At 48.2% G+C, this 24,913-nt stretch overlaps 1 protein-coding gene across 2 annotated transcripts; it reads right to left on the bottom strand.

Moving 5' to 3' along the window:
• Positions 1–19,627, bottom strand: ENDOU (endonuclease, poly(U) specific). 2 transcript variants are annotated; one of them, XM_037738698.1, is made up of 10 exons: positions 18,228–19,627; positions 16,260–16,860; positions 8,252–8,317; positions 7,648–7,785; positions 7,017–7,188; positions 6,428–6,627; positions 3,296–3,409; positions 2,547–2,653; positions 1,666–1,808; positions 1–951 (listed from the first exon to the last, which is right to left on the bottom strand). In XM_037738698.1, the coding sequence occupies exons 2-10, from the start codon at positions 16,312–16,314 to the stop codon at positions 834–836; spliced, it is 1,113 nt and encodes a 370-aa protein (XP_037594626.1). In that variant the 5' UTR covers positions 16,315–16,860; positions 18,228–19,627; the 3' UTR covers positions 1–833. The 2 variants fall into 2 exon arrangements, with proteins under 2 accessions (XP_037594626.1, XP_037594631.1); XM_037738703.1 differs by lacking the exons at positions 8,252–8,317; positions 16,260–16,860; positions 18,228–19,627 and adding an exon at positions 11,306–11,395 and having other exon boundaries at positions 7,648–7,756.
• Between the last annotated feature and the right edge of the window lie 5,286 nt (positions 19,628–24,913).

The following is a 24,913-nucleotide window of genomic DNA, read 5'->3' as shown; positions in this document are numbered from 1 at the left end:
ATGGTGAATCTTCCTCCTATGAGGATAACTCTTTCAAAAAAAAAAAAACTATTTGGGATCAAAATACAAGTCTGTAGTTGCACTAAACATACACAAGTGGGAAACTTCTTGATGCAGATACTGAGCTGAACATAAAAACACTCAGGCCTAGAGAAGACCACACCACCCCCAGCCCACTCACTGTACCAACATATTACCCTTGTCCATCCAACATTGGAATTATCCCAGACCCTGTTCTGAGAGGATCTAACTCTGGAAAAAAACAAATGTCCTTGCTTGATTACTGTGGCCTTACTTCTTTGAGGACCCCAACACAGGGCTGAGTTGTCGTTTATGGAGCTGTGTATAATAACAGCCATTATAGCTTGAATTTCTATCAGCTGTTCTTCCTAAGAACAATTGAAAACACCTTCACAGTAAAAATATCATCAGGGTTTGCCCTCTCACCAACCGCAAAAAGAGGAAAGTGGGCAGACCCCTTCCTGTTACATTAAAGGGAAGCATGAGGCCTAGTGAGGTTGAAGGACTTGTTCCTAGTTTCCCCACACATCAGGGCAAAGAGCTATGGAGGGTTCCTACCTTCTCTGCCTGGACTCTATTTCTTAGTCTACATAGCCAAAATTCTGGAGGACAAAGATTTGACTGTTTCTCCACATTTTTCTAATTTGTACATTTTCTCTTTCCCATGTGGGCACTTTGGGATTTAGGAATGCTTCTCATTGCTTTGAGATGAGGGGATCCCTCCCAGTCTTCTCCCTCTTCTCTCTAGTCCAAAGAAGATAGCACTTTAGTCTTGCAAGAGCCCTCATGCCCCTTTCTGGCTCAAAGTTCTATTAGGTGGAAGACACTATGTAGGCTGTGGCGATGTACTTCTTGCCATTCCCGTAGGTGGAACTGTCCCAGGTGTAGGTCCGGATGGCCAAGGGATATCCTCCCAGGCTTAGCTGGCACCTGTGGGGAAAGATCCTGAAATCAGAGGGGATTACCACTTTACCGTGCCTCTCCCTGGGCTGGAAGGATCAAACCCAACCTAAGCAGAAGGGCTCCATCCTTAAAGGATGGAGCTTAAACAGCCTTAAAGACAGCTGGCACTGCTTTCTCCAGCAGCTGCCTCCAGGTCCCCATGTGTAGGGAGCCATTTCAAAATCTTTGCCTTATTTCTTGTCTTAAAGAATGCTGTTCCTCATCTTTCCTAGAGCAATATTTCAAAATCTCAGATTCTAGAGGTGAAATCCTCAGAAATTAAATGTTTGCTTAGGGTTTCAGAAGTGGGAGAACTCAATGTGTTCAAATGTTAGAGACTATGAGGCCGAGTGGTTCCTAATGGTACTTTCTGGGCTCTAGGTTCCCCTAAGTAGCCCCAGGGGACAAAGAGGCTGAGAGCCCCAAGACAACTCCACTTCTATTTCATATGCTAAGGTCCTATGGAAGATTTCAGTTTGAGGAGATGAGGGGAGATAGTTTTGCTGCTAAGATGAAGTTTGGCAGCCACTGAACTATCCAAAAACTTCATTGTTCAAGCAAGAGAAGTGAGGCCCAAAGCACAGATTTGTCCAAGCCCTCCCAGCCTCTTTGTGGCAGAGTCCAGGTCTCCAAACCCTGGGCTATCTGACGACAGCCCGCGGCCCCAGACTGCTCCTTGGGCCTGGCTGGCCCCGTCCGTACACTTTGCCTGGCCTGGCGATGAAGCATAAGGAGTAGAGTGCAAACTCAAACTCAGGGCTGCTGCCGATGAAAGCGGAGCCCACTTCTTTATAGTAGCCGTCCCAAGTGAACTGCATTGCCAGCACGTCGGGGTAAGAATCCCACTGCGGAGGGAAGGGCAGAAAAGGGGGTCTGGTGAGTGCCACACAGTGAGGTAGGACAGGTGCCCAATGGCAACAGTCAGACAGTATTTGTTGAGGGTCCATTGGGGGCCTGTGTGAACCTCCCAGAGAGACTGGATTCTTTAAATAGAGGAGACAGTCTGCCTTGCTAAGGTGTCTGAGCCCACCCGGACCCTCTGCCTGGAGCTGCCAGTGTACATCTACCAAGAAGGCCAAAGTCACTATCCATAGGATCCATCTCTGGGTATCAACGATGTCACTGTTCCCTGTGGCCCTCACACATGGAAGAGAAAGATCATTTGCTGCCCCCAAATTATTTCCTGGTACTGGGCAGCAAAGGTTTCTGCCTTATAAAGTGTATGAAGTTTAGCTCATACTCGCCAGGCTAAAGCTTTCAGCCACATTCTAAGGAAACTGAGGCAGTGGGTAATTGTATGTCTTTGGTTCTTCCCTTTGAGAATCCTCCCCAGGCCCCAGCCTGCCACCCAGATATGGTGACTTCTGCCTCCTGTCCCCTGCAGTTCTAGAGCCTTCACTGTTTGGAGGGGAATTCCAGTGTCCTGGCTAAACTGGTTGTCCAGTAGGTGAGGACATCATAGTCACAATCCCCTGGGGCTGCCCCATGAGAGTCAGGCTGAGATACAAGTCTGACTCTTTGGAACTCAGAGTGAGAGCAGGACATCTGGGTGCTGTCAAGGCTTTTCCAGCCCATGTACTCACAGGCCCATCGAGGATGTGACTGTAATAGTCAACCAGGCCCTCCTTCTCCTGCAGATAGAAGCGGATCCAGTTATGGAAGCCAGTAACCTTGCCTTTTTTGACTTCACCTATAATAAAGAGTCCAAGGTGCATAATCGGGGCTCCTTCCCCACCCTGCCCTCTAAACCCCTTTCTCCACCCCATGCCAAGGCTTCCCTCTTCTCCAGTCTCTGACTTCTAGCTGCCCACCCCCTCGCTCTGAGCCCGCATAGTCTCTCACAGTCCTATCTGTCACATCAGGAAAACCCCCCTTTTGGCTGAAGCCCTTAGGAGAATTCTTCCCTCTGGTGATCCTAATGACCTCTTTCAGCCATTACTCCAGCAGCAAGCCAAGCTTGGTGGGAGTTTTATGGGCAGAACAGGAGAGAACAGACCATGGCCCTCTTGGGAAGCAGCTGGCCAGGCCCTGGAAGCAAAGTACTATTCAGAGGTAGGCACCCTTGCTCCCAGACATTTGTCTTGTCCTAGATGTAACCTCTTGGGAATCTCAGCATCTGGTCTTCTTTCTCAGTTAAGTACTCTAGAAATTTCTCAGAATGGCTCCTGAGAACCACCCTCTACCCCAGCCATTTGGGCAGGGGAGTGCACGGGTCCCTCCCTGCTAGCTGGCTCGACTGCTGATTAATCCACACCCAGGGCTACCCTGCTCCTGAGCAAAGCCATTCCTCTTCATCCCTCCAACCCTTTATTTTCAAGAAAAGTGCTCCCACCTGAGAAGACGTGTTCAAAGCCACTTGAGTCCCCCTCCTCTTTGCCTCTTGAATAGAGCCCAAACCACATGTTCTTCAAGTCATCGACAAATTCTTGTTCTGAGCCATAGCGGTCTGCAGAGAGGAACACAGGGCTTTGGAGAGGGGAGGCCTTTGGAGAGGGCTAGGTCCTGGGAGCGCTAAACAGAGGCCTGTAGGGCTACCTGCTCCCACATGCCAAGAGACATGTGGGTTCAATCAACAAATGTGTTCAGTTGTTTATTCAACACCTATCTATGAGATGCCTATTTTATGCCAGGTCCAGATCTGAAGACTAAGGATTCAGCTGGGAATAGCACCGTCACAGTCTCTATCTATCTTACATTCCAGTGGAGGATTCAAAACATAAACAAGTAAACAATAAGAAATACGATTTCAGATCAGTGCTATGAAGCAGAGTAGCCCGCAATGACTGGAGGGCTGGCATAGGGGTGGGGGGTTTCTTCTAGAAAGGAACATCAGAAAGGCCTCTTTCTGATCAGTGAGAAGGTAGCACTGATCAGAGAGCTGAAGGATAAGGAAGCAGCTACACAAAGATCTGGGGAGAAGATTCTTCTATGTAGAGGGACCTGCAAGAGCAAAGGCTCCAGGCAGACCTAGTTTGCTGTTCAAAGAACTGAAAGAAAGTCAATGAGGCAGGAGGGGGGAGTGATGGCTGAGTGACAGGAGAGGAGGTTTGAGAAGCAGCCAGGAGTCAGATCCTCCAAGCCATGGCAAGAAGGTCAGATCTGAGGCAAATAGAAATAAAACAAAAAATATTTTAGGTTTACTAATTGCTTTCTGTGTACCTAGTGCCATTTTAAATGCTTTCAATATAACACTGAATCCTCACATTGAATCTTCACATAAAGTTGGTACTAATTATCTCCAACTTTAAAATGAGGAAACTGAGACAGACAAAGAGTATCAAACTCATACAAGATCACACAGTTAATTAAAGGTAGAGAGAGCTCTTGAGTCCACTAAGTCTAACTCCAGAGACCAATCTCTTTAACAACTCAGCTTTAAAATCCTTCAGAGCCACTGAAGGATTTTTAGCAGGGGAATTATAGATAGACAATCACCCTGGCTGTGGATGTAAAAAAGGCAATGGGGTGGTGTGAGTAGAAGCAGAGAGACCTGTTTTGAGGCTCATGCTTTGGCCACATAAGAAGTTGATGGGGCTTAGATGGTGGTGTTAACTCCAAAGGAGGAGGGAGCAGCAGTAGGTCCAGGACATTACATTGCTGATGGAGGCGATGGGGGTAGGGAACTTTGAGGCAAAGAGAACAATTAAATCCAACTCCTAGGCTTTTGATCTGAGCAACTGGATGGGTTATGCTGTCATTTGTCTTGTCTTAAAGAATGCTGTTCCTCATCTTTCCTAGAGCAATATTTCAAAATCTCAGATTCTAGAGGTGAAATCCTCAGAAATTAAATATTTGCTTAGGGTTTCAGAAGTGGGAGAACTCAATGTGTTCAAATGTTAGAGACTATGAGGCCGAGTGGTTCCTAATGGTACTTTCTGGGCTCTAGGTTCCCCTAAGTAGCCCCAGGGGACAAAGAGAAGGGGAGACAGGGAAGACCCAGGGAGGAGCAGGTATGGAGAAAGAGATGGGAACCAAATATTCTTTCTACTTTAAGTTCTGTGTGAATATCGGTTAGATAGCCAAGTGGAGATGTTGAAAAAGCCCTTGAGAAATTTTAGGGCTGGAGATTTCAATGAGGGAACCATCCAACATTGCCTGTTTACTGCCTAGAATTTTGTATGGTGAATACAAAAGAGATACCAGACATATTCCTTCCTTTCAAGAACTTAAAACACATTTGGAAAACAAGACTAAATATACATGAAATAACAGAGAATGGTTTCACACACTGAATAGCTACCCTTACTGAGCACTGACTCAGTGCCAGGCTTTCTACTGGGTGCTTTATAAGCAGTCATCCTCAAAAACCACATTTCAAAGGGAAGCCCCAGAGAGGTCAAATAAATTCCCCAGGGTCGAGTCACTAGCAAGTGGCAGGTGCAGCCTTCACAAATGTGGTGGGATATGGGCTATTACAGAACTTAAAGGATAAGTGGGATTTGGACAAGGAGAGAGGTGAGAAGAGAGTGAATAATGGGACAGCCTGGCCTTGGCGTCAGAACCCTGAGTTCCAGCCTCAGCTCTGCTTCCAACTCCTTTGTGGCCTCAGGTAAGTCTAGCCTGTCTGACCTCCATTTCTCTCATTTGAAAAGCCCTTGCTCAGTCTAGACCTCCAAGATTCTCTTGTGTATTTACTACAAAGAAAACACCAGGGGGCAGCACAGGATTGCAACGTCTTCATGGAGTCAGTCCTGTGTCACTGTCACTTTCCTTAAAAACAGTGTCACCAACTCTTAAGGGAGGCAGCCCCTCAGAGCCAAGCACTCTCAGGGGCAAAGAGGGAAGACCCGGGCAGAGCCACCCCTGAGACAAAGTCCAGCTGCCTGGAGTTTGGAAAGAAATCTGCAGGATGCTAACAAACACAACCCCATGCCAAGAAGTCCTGCGGCCAAAATCTTTTTTGGTCTGACTCAAATCTATCTCCATCTGGAGGCTTTCTAACCAGAACTCTTCCTGGTAGGACTTCCCTCTTTGAACCTTTGTTGATTTTCTGATGCTATTTCCCCAGCCAAAAGGTGGACTCAGCCAGCCCGATTCCTGGACTTCAGTGCAGGAGAAGGGAGTAAGTAGAATCAGCGACTGTACCTATCTGAAATGTGGTGCTGACTTTGGGTGGCTGAGATGTGCCCTGGGTGGGGGTGGGATCTAAGGGGAGGCTCACGCCAGGCAGAGAACCCTAAGACTGTAGCAGAGGGTGAGGCATGCATGAGGCAGCTAACATGAAGTCAAAGGTGGGGTGATTTCCAGGCCAGCCAGCCAGCCAGAGGATGTGTCATCTCCTGGTTGGGTTCCTAATCTTTCTTGGCTTCCCCCTGGCCTCATCCCTGATTCCTCTCAGATGTATACCAACTTCCACAGAGTCCCCACCGCCTCCTCACCTGCCCTCCTAACCTTTCCCTCCCCCACCCACCTGGCTTCCCTTAGACAGACTCATGAGTCCTGTGGGTTGGGGATGCTCACTCACTTTGGTAATGGAGGAAGCTGTAGAGCTCCTTCATGACTGCCGTCTTCATGATCTCTCTGAGGAAGGCGTCCTGCTCGGCCAGCTGCTGGGTGCTGAAGTGCTCCCCATGGCCTGTCGCCCGCTGGTAGTTGTTGAGGAGGTTGATGAAGGCTGCATAGGTGGGCTTGGAGAACAGCTTCTCATTGACGTAAGTGAAGAGTCTAGGGGAGGCAGAGGGGAACCACTGAGAGCCCCAAACTCGGGGCAGAGACCCCTCCAGAGACTTCTAGACAGGCCAGGGGCAGGCAGGTGAGGGCTGGGTTCAGGAGCTGAGGGGGAACTTCAGGTACTCTTGAAGGCCACACATCAGGTCACTTTTCTTCCACCTCATATTTTGGAAAAGCTGTTCTATCCTCAGCCTGGCCAATCACAGAAACCCTCCCAACTGGATACCCACAGTCCCTCAAGATGTCTTTGTCTCTGGAGACCTGATTTTTTTCTTTTCTCTCTTTGATCTTGCCTGACTTGAGGATAAAAGAGCTGAGGCATCACAAGAAGCAAGGATGGGGGCGAAATTTCGGGGGCAGGAAGAGGAATTGGAGGAACTCACGGCTTTGGGCAGTGATCCACTTGGTCTCTGGTCTCTGATGGGGAGATGCAGTTTTGTCTGTTGAGAATGATATCTTCCTTCTGGGCTTTGTTGGTGTCTGCCCTGTAGATCTTCTCAGAGATGCTCTGAATCTCCTCTTTGGTTATGGCATCACTGCTGTAGGAGAAGCCCTCTGGGAGGAATTGGGAGAGGGGTGGTCTCAGAGCCAGAAAGTGGGAGGTGGGCAGGAAATTGTCTGTGTTCATCCCCTCCTGGACCTTCAGGAAGTCAGCATGGAGGGAGGGGAGCCACAGTTGGATACCCTAGTGGTTGAAGGACAGGGGCACAGAGCCTGAAGGACCTGTAAAATCAGCACATGGCATTGCCTACAAAATGTCCTTCCACCCCTTCCCCCCAGGAGAGGTCTCATGCTTCCGCATGCATCAGAATCACCTGGAGGCCGTGGTAAAACAGGGCAGTGAGTCCCACCCTGAGAGTTTCTGATTCAACAGGCCTGGAGCAAAGCCCCAGAGTCTGCACTAACGAGTTCTCAGACATTGCTGATGATGGTGGTCTGGGGACTACACACTGAGAACCTCTACTCTAGAGTCCTTCTGTCTCTGCAGGTTAGCTAAGGGAGCAGAAGACTAACCACGGTCACTACACAGGCTCTCAAAATCCTTGCAGCAGTTTCCAAACTCTTGGCAGTGGGCATTGCAGTGACATTGCTGGTGCTTGTCGAAGGCTTCGTAGCAGCGGCCCTGGCAGGAGGTGGGTGCCGAGTACAAGTCTGAGAAGAGAGGGGAGGCGTGTCCCAGACCAACCACTAGAGGTTGCTGTGAACACCCCACAGGCCATCCCTCCCTCCTGGCTCTCCTGACTCTGCCCAGTAAAGATCTCCAGGGAAGGAAAACAAACAAGCCTAATTCGTACACACGCTTCACAGTCAGGAAGTCCTTTCCGATGCCGAACTTTACTTTCTGGCACGCTGTTTTTCTAATCTTCCCAATCTAAAAATAAAATCTCTTCCACTTCCCTCTCCGGGCCTCAGGCTCTCTTTCTAGCTACCCTTCTCCCATAGCCCCCCAGGCTGGCTGAGCCACCCAGACTTCTTCCTGCTCAGGCTGCCAGAATCCAGCGAGCCCCTCTCATCTGGCTGAGGCCTGGGCTTGGTGCCACAGCCATGGCCGCCTCTCCTTGTCACCCTCACGTCCCTCCTGCTTTATGTTGAGGGCCCTTTGGGGAGGCAGGCTCACTGCTGGCAAGGGCCTCTTCTGTCTTTTCCTCTGGCTGTGGGAACGGCTCTGACTCTTTGTGGTCCTCTGCAGGTAGACAGAAAAATAAAGTCACCAATCACCTGAGAATTCCCCTCCTGCTTGGTTTCTGGTTCTCAGCTCCCCCAGCCTCAGAGACAAGCAAGGGCACTAGAAGCAAATCCTGAACAGGGGCTGGAGTCCAATGGACAGTCACCAAATAACAAGGATGAAAACAGAAAATGGAAGATGTTTCCAATGGAAAACACATTATAGAAAATTTATAAAAAAGGAAAATAATGTCCCCACGTGACACATCTGGATTGAAAACTCTGATTTCGGTGATGACATTTTTTTAACAAAAGTTGACAGATGGATAGTCTTGATGCTTTCCTAATGATAAGGCTCTCATTTAGGAAGTTCCTGTACCTAGAATAACTTCTAATCAGAGTCTAGGGTAAATTCTCAGGGCCTCAAGGAGAAAGAGCCGTTTCCTGAGATTCCAACTTCCCTTCTTTCTTTGCCCCACTTGGAAATGGCCACAAAGACTGTGTCTAGGGAAAGGTCATGTTCAGAAGAGCACATTCCTATTGCTGTCCCATTCCCTCCACCTGCAAGCCGAATGACTTTAGCGCCTCTCTAGGCGGAGAAGGGTGGATTTAAGGTGGGGAGGGGGCTGGGGGAGAAATGTTCCTGGGGACTCTGAGTTCCTCTCTCATCACATAATTCCCACCACCCCGCACACACCCAACAAACAATACTGTTACAAAGTGATTCAGAATCTACTAGTGAGTTTGCTGGTAAGTATCGTGTTATTACCATCAGAACCAGAAAAATAACCAGTCAGGTTATTCTTCAGTCAACAAACATCTGATCACTTACTATAATCAGGCTGTGTTCTAAGTGCTGGCAATCGTTAGGCTTCTGAATTCAGCCACAATTTATGCCAAATAGAATTTTGTATGCTGAGCTGGAGTCCTAACCATCATTTCCAATATGTTTTTCTATTGGAAAGGGGTTCTGAGTTGCAAATCAGAAACTTGGAGATGAAATGACTGTTATGCTGGGTATTGCCTTTATCTTGAATGCCAACCTGATGGGCCAAGGCGAACAGGCCTTCCTGTGTTTGCTGAATGGTAAGAAAAAGTGGGGACACAAGGGCAGCGGAAAAGGCATAGGCTCTGATTCGGGCTGAGCTCTGGGCCTGGGTCTCCCTGCCTAGGCAAGGAAGTGTGTGTGTGTGCGTGTGTGTATGTGCACGGGCATGCCCATATATACATATGGTGCTAATATATAATACATATGCTAATATATACAGTGATAGGGTTGGCTGTGTCCCCCCTGAATCTCATCTTGAATGGTAACTTCCATAATCTCTGCCTGTCATGGGAGGGACCCAGTCGGAGGTAATTGAATCACGGGGGCAGGTTTTTCCCAAGCTGTTCTTGTGATAGTGAATAAGTCTCACGATATCTGATAGTTTTTTTTTTCTTTTTCTTTTTCTTTTTCCTTTTTTTTTTTTTTTTTTTTTTTTTTTTTTTTTTTTTTTTTTTTTTNTTTTTTTTGAGACAGAGTCTTGCTCTGTTATCAGGCTGGAGTGCAATGGCACGATCTCAGCTCACTGCAACCTCCGACTCCCTGGTTCAAGTGATTCTCCTGCCTTAGCCTCCTGCGTAACTGGGATTACAGGGACGCACCACCATGCCCAGCTAATTTTTTTGTGTTTTTAGTAGAGATGGGGTTTTCGACATGTTGGCCACAATGGTCTCAATCTCTCGACCTCATCATCAGTCTGCCTCGGCCTCCCAAAGTGCTGGGATTACAGAATTGAGCCACCAGCGCCTGGCAGATATCTGACAGTTTTATAAAGGGAAGTTCCCCTGCACTTTGCCACCATGTAAGATGTGTCTTTGCTCCTCCTTTGCCTTCCACCATCCTTGTGAGGCCTCCCCAGCCGTGTGGAACTGTGAGTCTATTAGACCTTTTTCTTTATAAATTACGCAGTCTCGGGTATTTCTTCATAGCAGTATGAAAATGGACTAATACATATGGTGTTTTTGTGTAAATTGAAAAAACGTTCCATATGAGTGGAAGCAGCTCTGTGGGCACTTGGCTGGCTACCACCTTAGAGCAAATTCAGAAAAGGCACTCCTTTTTCTCAGCAGACACAACTCTGCACCAGGGCACACAACCTGATGAGAAGGATACAGACTGGATTTGGGTCCAGCTTGCTGCTTAAATAGGTTCCCTTGTACAATGCACAACCTGTGCAAAGATTATGCAGTGGGCTTGCTGGCTATTACCTAACTTGACTTCAGTGACCTGTCCTCGAAACTGGGAGTCAGAGTGCATGGCTTGACAGCAAGGCTTTGTGTCACAAAGCGGATCATTAATCTTCTGGAAGAGATTAATGGAATCTAATCTAAATTTGGAAGCACCTAAACAAGTAGATTATTCATACAAGATTGTTTTCAAGTATTCATTTAAAACTGTGCAGTTGGAGTAGTGGAGGAGCAGCAGCCTTTGAAGGTGGTGCATGTCCTGTTTTCATCAGTGAGCTGGAAATGACACAATGGAGATGTCATGCCACGTGGTCCCTTCACTAGAGGAAGAGTGGTATGAATTGTGTGAGTCACTGTGACACCATGCAGCCTTCCTGGCGGTATACAAGTTGTGAGAGTTTGCTACCATTTTTACATTTTTGTGATTTTAAAGTGTTGAATAACAATTAGTAATGTCAGACATACTAAAATATAATTTTTATCATTTTATCCTTTTTTAGAATTTGGTACTTAAACTTTCAAGATATTGTTAATACTGATAGTTCAAACAGATATTCTATGTAAATGACATCTACTATATTTTAAGTTGGGGGCATCCTAGAAAACCTGAGACAAGTGGTGGCCAAATCCCTGACCCTGCCTCTGTCCCTCAGTGCTCTCTGTCCAGACCCTTAAAGCCCCTCTGAGTCCTGAACACTGCTCTGGCCTGCTGGACACCCAGGCCAATGGCCCCTCAGGCAGGCTGGAGGTGCCTTCGTCTCACAAGGAAGCTCACCAGTACACAGGTGTTTATAGTCTTCACAACAGTCCCCATGCCAGGGACACCGGCGGTCACACTGGCAGGCAGCATCCCGGTTAAATTTCTCATTACATCGAGATGCACAGGATTCCATTTTTCCTATGGGCAGTAAACGTGGGAAACTCAGCTCTATGGAGACTCTATTCTCCTCCCTAAGGTGCCTCCTGCAGGAAGGTTCACAGACCAAGGCAGGAGTATACCTGGCAGAGAATGGCATTACCCTCTGCAAGGGAGAAGTACATCCACAGCCTCCCAAGTACAACATAAGCCTCCTCCCCACCGCCCAACACCCACCGAATATTTCAAGGCTCATCAAGGAGACCAGGATCACAAACCCAAATGCCTATTTGGGTCAGGCCCATAACATAAACAAGTAAAGAAGCAGGGTATGAGGCAGTAGGAAGAAATGGAGACTGTGACAAACTTAAGAGCAATGCTCCATCTGAAGTTTGCAGCTGATGCTCAGCTCTAGCTAATTGTTGCCATGTTGGGACGTGGGCTCAGTGTTGCCAGAGCCTCCTGTTTTTCTTCAAGACAAATATTCATTTTTATGTGAAATGTTCCAAGCTTATAAAGCTTTAAACATGCCAAAGAAAGAGGTCTGTGAACTGGGTGTAGCCCACAGGCCCCCTTCACCTGTCAGGTAGATGCTGTCCCAGGGATGCCCCCTGCCCTCTCACTCCCCCCTGGCTCTTATCCCATCCCTGTTCTTTGCTTCTTTGCTTTTCTCTCACCTTCCTCCACTCTGCACCCTCTTTCCCCATGTCATATCTTTCGGTTCTTTCCAGTCTTTGGAGTGCATTCAGATTAGTTTATGCTCAGGGTAGGGAATGAGGCGAGTGTGGGTGAGAATTGGGCTCTGGCATAGCATTCTATTATATAACCACAGACCACATCCCCCACTTCAGCCAAATGGTTTGCAGAAGCAAGCTTTTTGTCGCAAGGGATGTAAGACAAGTTGAAGGAGCTGTGGAAACTCACTATCCACTCTGGGTTTTAAGGGTGATAACAGAGTGTTTGTTCGATTTGAGGTTCCTGAGGTTTGGACTTCATGAACGCTGGGTTTAGTGATCATACTGTGGGCTACAAAGAATTCCAAGATCAGAGTCAGGGTTACCATCAGCATCAGAATTTCTATCAGGGTGGAAACTGAAACCTAATCAGGTTGGACCAGAGTTGGGATTAGGTTAAGAACTTCAGTTAGGATTTGTGCTTGAGTTAAATTTATTGATAAATTAACAATTTTGTATTGATATTTGGGTAAGGAATAGGAATAGACTTAAGATGACATTGGGGTTGAGGAATGTGTCAGGATGAGAAAAGGACAAATAATCCCTGTTTTATTTGGGGGCTTGGTTCTGGTTACGATTCAACACAAAATAGTATCTTCATTGAAGCCAGGAGTGGGTTAGAGCTTAAATATTAGAGGTTGGGTTTAGTTACCAATCCCTAATACTGGATTCTGGGATTGAGGTTGATACTGTGTCTAATGAGGGATGGCATAGCAGAGAGGTTAAGAGCCTAGACTCTGGGCCAGGCAAGGTAACTCATGGCTGTGATCCCAGCACTTTGGGTGCCTGAGGCAGGCAGATCACCTGAGGTCAGGGGTTTGAGACCAGCCTACCCACCAACATGGTGAAATCCCATCTCTACTAAAAATATAAAAATTAGCCAAGCATGGTGGTGGGCATCTGTAATCCTAGCTACTCAGGAGGCTGAGGCAGGAGAATTGCTTGAACCTGAGAGACGGAGGTTGCAGTGAGCTGACACAGTGCCACTGCACTCTAGCCTGGGCGACAGAGTGAGACTCCATCCCAAAAATAAAAAAAAAGAACCTAGACTCTGGCGCCAAACTACTTGAGACTGGAATTCTGGTTCTACTGCTTTCTAGCTATGTGATCTTGGGCAAGTTATTTAAACTTCTATGCCTCCATTTTCTTATCTGTAAAAGCGGGATGATAATGAAGTCTATCTCATAGAATATTTATAAGAATTAAATGAGTTAATATGTGTAAAGCACTTAGGACAGGAAGTGACACATAGTAGTACCATAGAAGTACTTGTTAGGTAAATAAACGGTGGCAATATTTCATGCCCATCTTCCAAGTAACAAGTGTTCCGACTGGCTGGAGCAGCCTTCCCTGTGCAGTGGCCCTGCTGTCACACTTAATTTAGCTGAAACTCTTCCAGGGTTTCAGCAGGGTCATCCCTTGGGCTGGGTTGTCAGCACATCTGTGTTGCTGGTTTCCTGACCGACTTGATCACTACAGGTCTGTATTCTTTACATCAGAGAGGCATCAGGTCAAGGTTAACCCAGGTCCTCAGACAACTTTGCATTGTAAGTCATCCAAGGTGGTCAGGAAGGCAGATTTCCAGTCCCTAAAAGAGACCAGGCCCAAGGCCACTTGTTCCTTCAAGCCCACAGGAACTCCTCTTGAATGTTAAATGATGCTTCCTTGGAGCCTGAATGCAAAGATCTTAAGGAGAAATTTTCAGCCCATCAGCTGCCTGCTCAGTCAGCCTGGCAGTACACCCAGAATCCAAAGGGAGAGAATTCAGGCAAATCAGGGCAATATTTTTAATGGGCCAAATCAGCAGAGTCCAGGAAAATAATTCACCTCATTCCAGCAGCTGGCACCAGTTGAGGAGGGTTGCAAGCGAGCAGTCCGCTGAATGTGCAGGAGAGCACCCCCGCCGGCCAAGCTGAGTGGGCTTTTTCATCTCTGCCCAAGAACTTTGTCTCCAGCAAGAACCCCATGCCAGCACTTTCCCACATGTCTCTGTGCTCTTGGCCTGCTTCAGGGTGACCTTGGGATTTGACAGTGGAGGGCAGAGGGGGAGGAACTTTTCCTCATGGGCACCTTGCTGTTTCCTGGCTGACTTCATCACTTCATAAGTGATGTTCTGGGGATATTCTGATGAGTAACTAGTCACCCTAACAACTCACTCCAGCACCCCTACACTGTGCCATTGACACCAACACTGAGTAAGCCTTCTTCCCCAGGCAGGCACCTGAATCACTGCTCTAGTAACCTGTGCCTCTTATTCCTCTGCTTCACCACTCTGACTCTCTGCCTTTCTTCATTTGGGCCTTTCCTCTCTCAAGCTCAGATTCTCCCTCCATTACCCCACAGAATGCTCAATTTCTCTGCACCTTCTCAGACTTCAATATGCCAGAATAGCCACTCCCTATCGATACTGGCCATCAAGAAAGCTTGCTCCCAAGCCTGAGTGGACACAGTGTCCCTGTACACTGGCACTCAGCCCCTCTGATGACTGGGACATCCTACACCTGTGCCTCTCAGAAGGCCCTAGATGCTGTTTCCATGGAGACCTAGTCAACCACGAAGCCTCACCCCTTGGACTAGCTTCCTGCCTCCATTCACAACCAAAAAAACAATTAAGGTTCTCCACAGGCATCCAGCTCATAAAGGAGGATCTGAGGCTGGCAATGATCCATGTGATTCATATTCTCGCATCTCAGTTCTGAGATGTTCGGATAGTATCAACAAGTGCAGAGCCTCTTCCCTGCCACCTTAGGAGGCCTCACACACTTGACCTCACTTCCAGCTGATTCCACAGCCTATACAGATTGCTGCCCTCTAACCCAGTAGCAAGAGCTCTACCTGCATTTCTGAAGCCACTTCTACCACTGCCCTCAGGGATGTCCCCCCAGGGACCAAATATCCGGAGTTGCTCTTCTTCCCTAAGCCTGGGATATGCCAAGCCCACTGGCCACCCCTCCATATTAAGCCCTCAGGTTCTACCATCCTCCCCACCAATAGGGCTGAAGCTGGTAGCTCTCAGGCCCACCCTCATGCTCTCCCCCTCCCTCTCCACCCACTAGGACCCAGGCAGAGCTGATTTCTGGGTAAGGTGCACCATCTCATCCCTAGTTGGGAGGCCTGGGAACAACTTCCTCTTTCAAGGGTTTTGCATTTAGAAATCCCATTAGGGGTGTCCTTTCCACATCCCATTTGGAAATGACCCCAAGCAGAAGTTTATCCCAAGAATATTTATAGTCTTATAAGTTCCAGTTCACTGAGATGAGTTTGTGCCAGGTGCTTCTCATAATCTCATTTAATCCTTTCCACAGTCCCATACAGGAGTGACCCAGTGAGTGGAAGGATTCTTTCTCCTCTGGGCAGAGGATTCTCCCCACACTCCTCAGCTCAACCCCCTCCCTTGGCACTCCTTTCCACCTGCCCACTAGCTACCAATGAATACATCAGCGCCAGCATTTTGCACAGCTACTAAACAGGAACATGGTCCTGTTCCTATGCCAGTCCCATCCACTCCAACTCTCATAACTGTGGGCCAGGTCCCTTCTCTATTCTTTAATTCTGCTAACACTGCAGAATTAAATCTACCTGCAACAGAGATCCATTCCTCTGACCCTTGTACAACCCCACATAGGACCTGGCCCACCTCCTGGTCAAGGGTCCTCTTGGTTTCCTCCTAAGCATGCCCACCTCCTAAGGCTCTACCCAAAGTAAGGTCATACCCTAGACAACCTCACCTGTCACCAGACAGTGGAAGGAGTGACCAAGGGCAGCCAGGTCACTCAGACCCTGTGGGCCCCTGCCCTAGCTTTATACCATATGGTGGCCCCACACAACAAAATCTTAGGGACATCAAAAGTCAGGTTGGACTAAGAGATCTTTGGAGCTGATCCTCCAAGGTGTCAAGAAAGGACTTCCATGAAATCAGTCCATCAGCTCTGCAATTCACTCCACATAGTCCAGTTGATTCCAGGAACAATGCCTGCACCCTCAGACAAGGATAACCCAACAATGCTCTGCAGGTTTAGGACAGAGCTCATCCTCCCTTGTCCCACGGCCCTGCCCTCTACCAAGTTCCCCAACTCTCTGCTTCTTTAGGCAAGATCCCTCCCCACGCGCAATCCCATGCCCACCAGAGAGTGACTTACCAGCCCAGGCCAGGCCGCACAGCACGGCCAGTGCCAGGGGGATGCAGGCCCTCATAGTGCCCAGTTGGAAGTCAAAAAGGGAGTGGCTGTTGGACTTTCACTAGAGTCAGATAAATGTCACAGCTCTCAAATGAGCCTTATTCCTCGGGCTGATCCTTTTAAAGACATCAGGACTTGTGGATCTGGTGTCTCCAGATCCTTTCAGGATGAGAAAGGGGAGGGAGGGACCCTAGATGGAGAGGAGGTGGGGCCCTATAGCTGTTTGAAGCCTGAGGGAAGGTGACAAAGCAGGTAGGTAATGCCAGATGTTGAGAACAGGTAATGCTAGCTGTTTGCAGCTAGAAAATAGGTCATGTAGGCAGGTACAGCAAGATGGGTCCAATTTGGGGGGTACTTTGTCCAAACTAGGGACACCCATGGGCTTATCTTTGAGTGATCTCTACCAAAAAGATACCTCCTTACAAGCCTCAGACCTGACTTTTGAAGGGGCCACAGGTTGGCTTCATCTTCAAATTCCTGTGCTTAGCATGACATTGGCACACAGTAAGGTGATTGGTCCAAGTTCGACAAACAGTTAAGTGCCCAAGCAAGGGTTGGGGTCCTTGAACAGAGAGATACAGGATGTGTTGGTTAGAACCAGGGCAATTCTTATTACTACCAAGCCCAGCATAGCTAAATCAGCCACCTGAAGCAACGCATGGCTAAATCACCCTAAAATATTATGCAAATGACTCTTATTGAGTCAGTCTCTGGGGTTTACATATTTCAGATTCCTTATGAGGCAGGGGAGGGGCAAGAGGCCTCTTAAATGCAACTGAAGGCCCACTCTTCCTCCCCTGGGAGCACAGGGTTTCACTGCCTTCACCCCCACTTATACGCCTCTCCTCAGGAACTCCTCCCCAGTGAAGTTCTGTTGTTCCCCCGTCCAAAAGAAGAGGAGCACCTCCCCGTGACTGTTGAGTTTTCCCCAATAACAAAAATAAAATCTGCTAAGTACAATGACCTTTCCAGAAGGAGCACTGCATAGGGATTCTCAACCCTCTCAGAAAAGAAGACTCTCATATAAAAAGGCAAAATTGGTGAACAGTGGAGGGCACTCTATCCGTGATTTTTTTTCTGGAGGCTGGAGGTGGAGCACGGCTTCATCCAGTGTGCTTTACCAGGAGAAGTTTCTTCCTCTCACCGGTCTTCAGCTTTCTCATCTGAAATGATGGGGTTGGATCTGATAATTCCTTCCAAGTTCTCAGACTTTAATCTTGAGGCTTCCTGCCCATGCGCCAGGTTGAACAGTTGCTGGTGGGTTAAAGAGAAGCCCCCCAACCTGTTGCTGTATAGAGATGAGTCCAAACATAGGGACTCAGATAGTGAGAAGGACAAGCTTAGAGCAAGCAACCTTTGCAAGGGGCTCACACCAAAATTGAAAGCACAATTTTTTTTTTTTTTTTGAAAGGGAGTCTCACTCTTTGCCAGGCTGGAGTGCAATAGCACGATCTCAGCTCACTGCAAACTCCAACTCCCGGGTTCAGGTAATTCTCCTGTCTTAGCCTCCCAAGCAGTTGGGATTATAGGTGCATACCACCACGCCCAGCTAATTTTTATATTTTTAGTAGAGACGGGGTTTCACCATGTTGGCCAGGATGGTCTTGATCTCCTGACCTCATGATTTACCCACCTCAGCCTCACAAAGTGCTGGGATTACAGGCATGGATCACCACTCCCAGCCTTTTTTTTTTTTTTTTTTTTTGAGATGGAATCTTGCTCTGTTACCCAGGCTGGAATGCAGCAGTGCAATCTCAGCTTACTGCAACCTCCGTCTTCCTGGCCCAGGAAGCTGACTCTTATCCCTCAGCTCCCCAGTAGCTGGGAGTACAGGCATGCGTTACCATGCCCAGCTAATTTTTGTATTTTTAATAGAGACCATGTTGGCCAGGCTGGTCTCAAACTTCTGACCTCAGGTGACCCACCTACCTCAGCCTCACAAAGCGCTGGGATTACAGGTGTGAACCACTGCATCTGGTCCGGAAGCACAACTGAAGAGTGAGCCTGGCCCTTCTCTCCCAGAAGGAAGCTGGTTAGAGGGAGTAAGAGCAGAAGTGGCTGCTACATTTGCATAAGTTTCATGTGCACAGCCCAAAAGCAGGCTGCAGAGCCACTGCCCATCAGAATCCTCATCCTCCCTGGACAGCACCACATAAACATATCTCTGACTCCTGTTGTTTAGGGGATAAAAGAGGGTGTCACTTGCTGTCCTGGGAAGCAGTGATGCCTCAGAATTTGGGATTGAATGGTCTGTCCCTTCCAAGTGTCCAGCTGGGTGGACCCTGGCTGGAGCCAAAGCTGTCAGAGTGGAGTGCAGCCTGGCTAGGTTCTCTTGGTGTCCAGCTGAACTGGCTATGGGATGGCATTTTGAGGGAATGAGCTCTTCCCCCTCATTAGTGGAATTTTAGGTCAGAAGCAAGGATGGGAGCTGGAGAAGGCAGTTAAGGCTGACTCCACAGAGCCAGGTGGTTCATCTGAGGATCCAGATGTTTCAAACTGAATCCTCAGCAAAAATAACAGCCTAACAACCACCAGCAACAGTGACTGAGCTCGTACCACCTGTGTTATCTTATCATATTTGTTATCTCATTGATTCTCACCACAACCTTAATAGGTACTATTGCCATTCTCATTTTACAGATGAAGAAACTGAGGCACAGAAAGGTTAGGAGACATGTCCAGAGCACACAATTATTAACTTATGCAGCTGTGCCTCAACCCAGGTGCATCTGACCAGAGGTCATTCTCATAAGCACTGAAGCTCCATGGCCCACGACATCACACTTTCAACCACCACTTAATCATGTCCTGGTCACTATACAAAGCAGTCTAGATTTAGATTCACTGGAATTAAAGGGACCTCAATGGCTATCTAGTTCCACTTCTCATAGGATGTCACAACTCCCTCAACAACCTTCAGTGTTTGTCCTGCCTCTCCGTCAATGCCTCTGGTGCTGAGGGTTGAGGGGTGTGGAATTGGGATACGCCCTCCCAGCGCTGCTCATACTCCCTCTTGCAGATTGGATTCCCAAACCCCAGATTTTGTAACCAAAGACATGCTGATGAAGGCAAAAGCATATTAGGACAGCAGAAAAAAATCCATTAAGCCAATAAATGAAAATATATCAATACATATTCATGCAAAGATGCCTCATAAACTTAGATGTCCATATATGTGTGTACACAGACACACACACACATACACATATACACATATACCCACAGATACATTAAGGTATATTTCAGACAGCTTTCTCTTCCCTGCTAGCCTGTTCTGGACCAAGAACTCTGCTGCTCGTCTTTCTAAGTTCTCCCTCCCTTTAGGCAGTCACATGGGCTTTCCGTCCTTGCAAGCTTCCCAAGAAGTCACAGTAGGACCAGCCAGCAAGTTGGGCGTCAAGGTAGGCTGGGTCCTGGAGAGCTGGGGTGGGGAGAAGGTAGAGGGAGATGCATGGTGGATGGTGACCCAGTGATGAGAATAGCAACAGAAATGGTGCAGTTGTGGCCTCTGTGGAGGTTTGGAGAGTGGGGAAGAGGTCGAGGCTGCTTGGGCAAGGATTTGTCAGAGACGTACAGGGTGGGAATTTCATCAGCCAAATATTTGTAGTGCTCACTACATGCCAGGTGCTATGCTGTTATTGGACTGGCAGGGTTCAGGCAGGGCTGGAAAACTCTTCCTGGAACTGATTGGTTTCTGGTGGGACAGAGGCTAGATAAGCCTCAGCCATTGTTTGAAGTAGGACTCATTCATCTCTGGGATACCACAGGTGGTCTGGGGTCTGTCAGCATCAACAGGCCGTGAGAGAGACTGACCCAGAGGACTACTGAAGGGGACACCTGCCCAGGGCAGCCTATTCTACCATCCTCATCCTTCTGCAAAACCAAGAGTGAGTCATTTCAGCAGAGGACCTGAGTACAGAAGGACCCTGCAGCTGACCCAGCACAGGGGAGGCCCAGACTCACCTTCCAAGGCAACCCTGGCACCTGGAGATGCTGGATCTCCTGGGAGTGCTGCCCTGGCCTGCAGGATAGAAGTGCAGGACAGTCACCCACGTCTGATCTTATTGAATGTGTCTTAGAAGTGCCTCTGTGTGTGATTTCTTTCCCCACATTGGTTAGTATGGTACATACCACATTTGTTCCTAGGCTTTTGTTTAAGTTTGTGGGCAGCCCTGACATCAGCATCACACTCACTGCCTGGCCTGAGCATATTCATCAGACCTCCCAACTAGGCCCACTCATCAGAGTCCCATGCTGTGCTTCTAGTTCTGTCAGCCACACCCCATGCTGGTCCTCAGCCTAGAATACCCTCCACCCACCCTCCCTGCTCAGCTGTCCAGCTCCTACTCATCCTCCGGCCTCAGGGCAAATCCACCCTCCCACAAAGCCTGAGCTCACCTCTCCAGCCCACAGGATTGCTCCTGTTTATGAACTCAGTTGTGCATATTTGTCCTGCGTGCCTTTGACACAGCACAGTCATCTCTGACCATCTGTTGCTGCCAACATGGTGTCAGTTAACCTCTGCACTGCCGTTTAACTTTTCCTCTGAAATTCTTTGAGAAGGGAACCCTGCCTCATGGGTCCTTTGTATTGCCATCCAATGTGTGTCAAAATATAACAGTTAGATAATTATCAACCTGTGCCTGGGACCTGCAGTGAATCAATACTAAATGAATCAGGGCACTGGTCAGCCTTCCAGCCCCACTTGTTATTAAAGAATCAGTGAAGAAGGTTAGCAATGCAGAGGACAGCAAAAATGGGTCTCTGGCAGCTGTGAAGCTCCAGAGTTTATCCGAAGTGGGGGATGTGGGATCTAGAGACTCATCTTGAAGGTACGTTTTCATAACTAATACACTATTTTTTAGCTATATTGTATACTTGTTGGGACCTAATGGAAATTTAGGAGGATCTAAACCCCCAAGCCATCCTTGGCACCACCCCACAAGGGGCAGCCACCACAGGGACTGGATAGTTTGCAGTTTCTGAATCCACAATGTCACAGAGATCTCAGCTGTATTCTGCTTTTTTAGGATCCCAAAGTAACCACCTGCCTACACTGTTTGCCAGCTGTGCTCATGTTTGTTTTACACTGCCCAGTAATTATTATAAAATAGAATTACTATTCCACGTCCTCAAACTCCACTGGCTTTGAAGAGTGTCTAGAGGCACAATGAGAAGTGGACAAGACAGGCAAACAGCGATAAGGAGGCTCAGAAAGACAGCAAGGGAGTGAGTAAGAGTGAGATCAAGACAGAGACAGGCCCAAGGCCAACCCACAGCTGGCCGCTGGCATGAGGAACCTGGGCTGTTTCTCACCCCAGGTATGTTGGCACAGCTGGGCTGTTCTGGCTGGCCTCAAAGACAATGACGGGACAACAGGTCTGGCAGGAGCAGTTCTTTACCCATGATTTGAAATCTACAATCTGTCAAAATTACCATAATTATCGTGCCAAGGTAGTTGGGTTATGGGAAATCCCCCTTTCTCATTCATTCTTTCATTCACCTGACAAATCACACTTGAGTGCCATGCTGTGCCAGACACTGTGATATACAAAGTGAATAAAGGGTGAGCAGCTCAGCAGCTGGAGGGACAGAAAGACATAAACAAACAGTATTTACAGTCAGATCAGGGCAGTAGGACATGAAGCTCAGGCTGTTGATTCTAAAGCCAGGCTGCCTGGGTTCGAATACCGGCTCTGCCACTCACCAGCTGTACAACTGTGGGCAAGTTCCCTGACCCCTCTGTGCCTCAATTTCCCCTATAGATCTAAAATAGAACAAGTAAGAGTACCTTAGCAGGCTGTAGTGAGAATTGACTAAGTTAACACTTGCAAAGTTTGGCCGGGTGCGGTGGCTTACGCCTGTAATCCCAGTACTTTGGGAGGCTGAGGCAGGCAGATCACGAGGTCAGGAGTTCAAGATCAGCCTGGCCAATATAGTGAAACCCCATCTTTACTAAAAATACAGGCACGTGCCTGTAGTCCCAGCTACTCAGGAGGCTGAGGTAGAAGAATTGCTTGAACCTGGGAGGCAAAGGTTGTAGTGAGCTGAGATTGCGCCACTGCACTCCAGCCTGGGTAACAGAGTGAGACTCCATCTCAAAAAAGAAAAAAAAAAAAAAACCTTGCAAAGGTTTTAGAACAGTGCCTAACACATAAGGCCAAATATTTGTTTAAAATACATATATATATATAGGGCCACAAAGGGCCTAATTATAGGATGGTTAGGAAAGGCCTGAAAAATGAATGTTAAAAGTGTTCTGTGACTGGGCACAATGGTTCACACCTGTAATCCCAGTACTTTGGGAGGCTGAGGAGGGTGGATCATCTGAGGTTGGGAGTTCAAGACCCACCTGGCAAACATGGTGAAACCCCGTCTCTACTAAAAATACAAAAATTAGCCGGGTGTGGTGATGCACATCTATAATCCCAGCTACTCAGGAGGCTGAGACAGGAGAATTGCTGGAACCCGGGAGGCAGAGGTTGCAGGGAGCCCAGCCTGGGCAACAGAGCAAGACTCCATCTCAAAGAAATACAAATTAAAAAAATAAAAATAAAAATTTTCTGAAAAATGACAATAGTGAGAAGGTGGCAACTTATCTACACTCTCCATAGTGTAATATTTCTTTTATAATTCCAAAGATAAGTTTTCATTGAAAAAATGTGTACCCTTAGTATTTCAAGTCTTGGGGATGCCCCTTCGATGAGTCGCACTGTCTAACTCACCTGGTTCGGTGCCAAAAGGAACCAGCTATTTTCTGGGACTGTGGCCTGCAACCTGAGGAACAGTGCTTCGCTCTGGGGGAAGCTAAAAGCTGCAATGGGGCTAAGCTAAGAGCAGCAAATCCATGGCTCAGCCTCCTGAGCCTTGAGGTCTATTTGATGAGATTATTCCTAGTTGCCCGGTGCAAAGTCAAGAACCGGAGAAGAGAAACAGAGATGGCTGACCTTCTCTGTGGGCCACGAGAGTCCATCCTGCATGTGCAGGCTCTCCCTCCAGCACACAGGTTGCTCCTACAGGGCTCAGCCCCAGCAACGCTGAGGGGGTGAAACTGGCCACCTACCTCTCCCTCTGATCCCCACCCTGGAGGCCCTGCTTCCCAGAGCCCCTGTAACACTCCCCCACCCTAAGTCATCATCTCTGGACCTTGCCACCTAAAATCCCCTAATGCCATTGCCTCAGGGCTCTTCTTTTTCTAACCTCATTTTAGAAGTGACCATTCTAAGTATTAATTAGAATCTACAATTGGGTCATTAGAATCTTCCCAAATTATATATCTACATAACAGGGGCCTTGTATTGACAACCAGAACTCAAAGAGTAGAAGGCAAGCAGTCATACACTCAGGCAGGCAGCAGGCAGCAAGCTCAGGGGTAGGAGCTCTGACAACCCTTCTAATAAAGTAGAGCTTGCAGCTCACTCTCCCTCCCATGAGCAGCCATGGCTGGAAGCCACCACTGGGAAGATGCTTTAAAGGCCTGCACCCCCGCCCCTTTTGACACCCTGAGTTGTCGAGTTCATAGACACCGAGAACATAGATCCTCAAACACTTCTCATCCAAATCCCTGTTTCTAAATGGGAAAAGTGAGGCCCAGGGAGAGGAAGGCACTTGCCTTTCCCAGGGATGCTGAGAGACCGAGCCCCCCACCACTGCCTCAGCACATTGCCCACCTATGGGACCCCCCATGCCACCTTACACTCTGGTGGACAGGACACTTTTCTGGGTGGTCAAGTAAGCTTAAAATGTCCTGTTGTCACGAGCCCCTAAAAAGGCACCCTGTCTCTACCCCTCTGCAGGCTAAGGTCATCGCCTAAGTGCCAGGAAAGCCAGTACAGCCCTCCATTCAGCAGTCCAGAGCAGCTCTAGCTGCCTACAACTCACTCCAGTGAGAAAACCAAGACCTGAGTGCTCTCCAAGGGCCAAGAGCATGGCAGGCAGAGTCAGGGTGAAGCCTGAAGCATCCAGCTCTCTGGTCCAGAGTGCACACTGATCAGAGTCTATACACACACGCACGCAACCAGAATCCCACACCTCCTAACACAAAAAGTGGGGCCAAGCTCTGAGCTTAACCTTTCTTCTTCTGGGAGTCACAGGCTCCTCCATGTCCTACCGACTACCACCAGCAGCATCCTCCCCTGATCCCATCAAGGCACCTGCTCCAGGAAGGCCCTCCGGCATGGGAGAGACGACGCTTTCTAAGTGTAGCTGAGTCAGACCCGGCTTCTCAGGATGATCCAGTTTTATCATCACTGGGAGGGATGGTAGTCGCCTGTGCCCTAACCCACGAGCCCCTTCACCCTCAGATGCCAGCAGACTGTGCTGCAGGAAGGCTACAGCTCAGGTCTTGCAGAGTCCAGAATCTGAGAGGAGGGTGCCTGGATTGGCTGCAGCAACTGGACAGGCCTGGGTGGACAGTTACTTAGTACAAATCCATGGCCTGCAGATGTAGGAGGAGCTCAATACTGAGTGTGGGTTGGGGTATCAGGAAACATTTTGGAAATACATCTACTTTCTGGCCTATTGGTCTGTGAAAAGGAGAAAGGGGTTGAGGACAACTGCCAGGTCAGAATTTGCTCTGCCCACCGGCCACCATACCTGTCTGCTACTCAGGTGGC

Source organism: Cebus imitator, unplaced genomic scaffold (genome assembly GCF_001604975.1).
Source record: "Cebus imitator isolate Cc_AM_T3 unplaced genomic scaffold, Cebus_imitator-1.0 Scaffold2, whole genome shotgun sequence".
Taxonomy (NCBI): domain Eukaryota; kingdom Metazoa; phylum Chordata; class Mammalia; order Primates; family Cebidae; genus Cebus; species Cebus imitator.
The sequence above is the reverse complement of the archived record's forward strand: the minus strand, read 5'-3'. Positions and strand labels throughout refer to the sequence as shown.

Bases quoted from the DNA above. Each gene is read 5' to 3' on its own strand.
- ENDOU (XM_037738698.1), bottom strand. From the start codon at position 16,314: ATGAGGGCCTGCATCCCCCTGGCACTGGCCGTGCTGTGCGGCCTGGCC. The intron at 7,786-8,251 runs GTGAGCCTGCCT...CTCTCTTCTCAG, and splicing joins AGAAGAGGCCCTTGCCAGCA to ACTTGTACTCGGCACCCACC. The intron at 7,189-7,647 runs GTTAGTCTTCTG...AATTCCTCCCAG, and splicing joins GAGCCTGTGTAGTGACCGTG to AGGGCTTCTCCTACAGCAGT.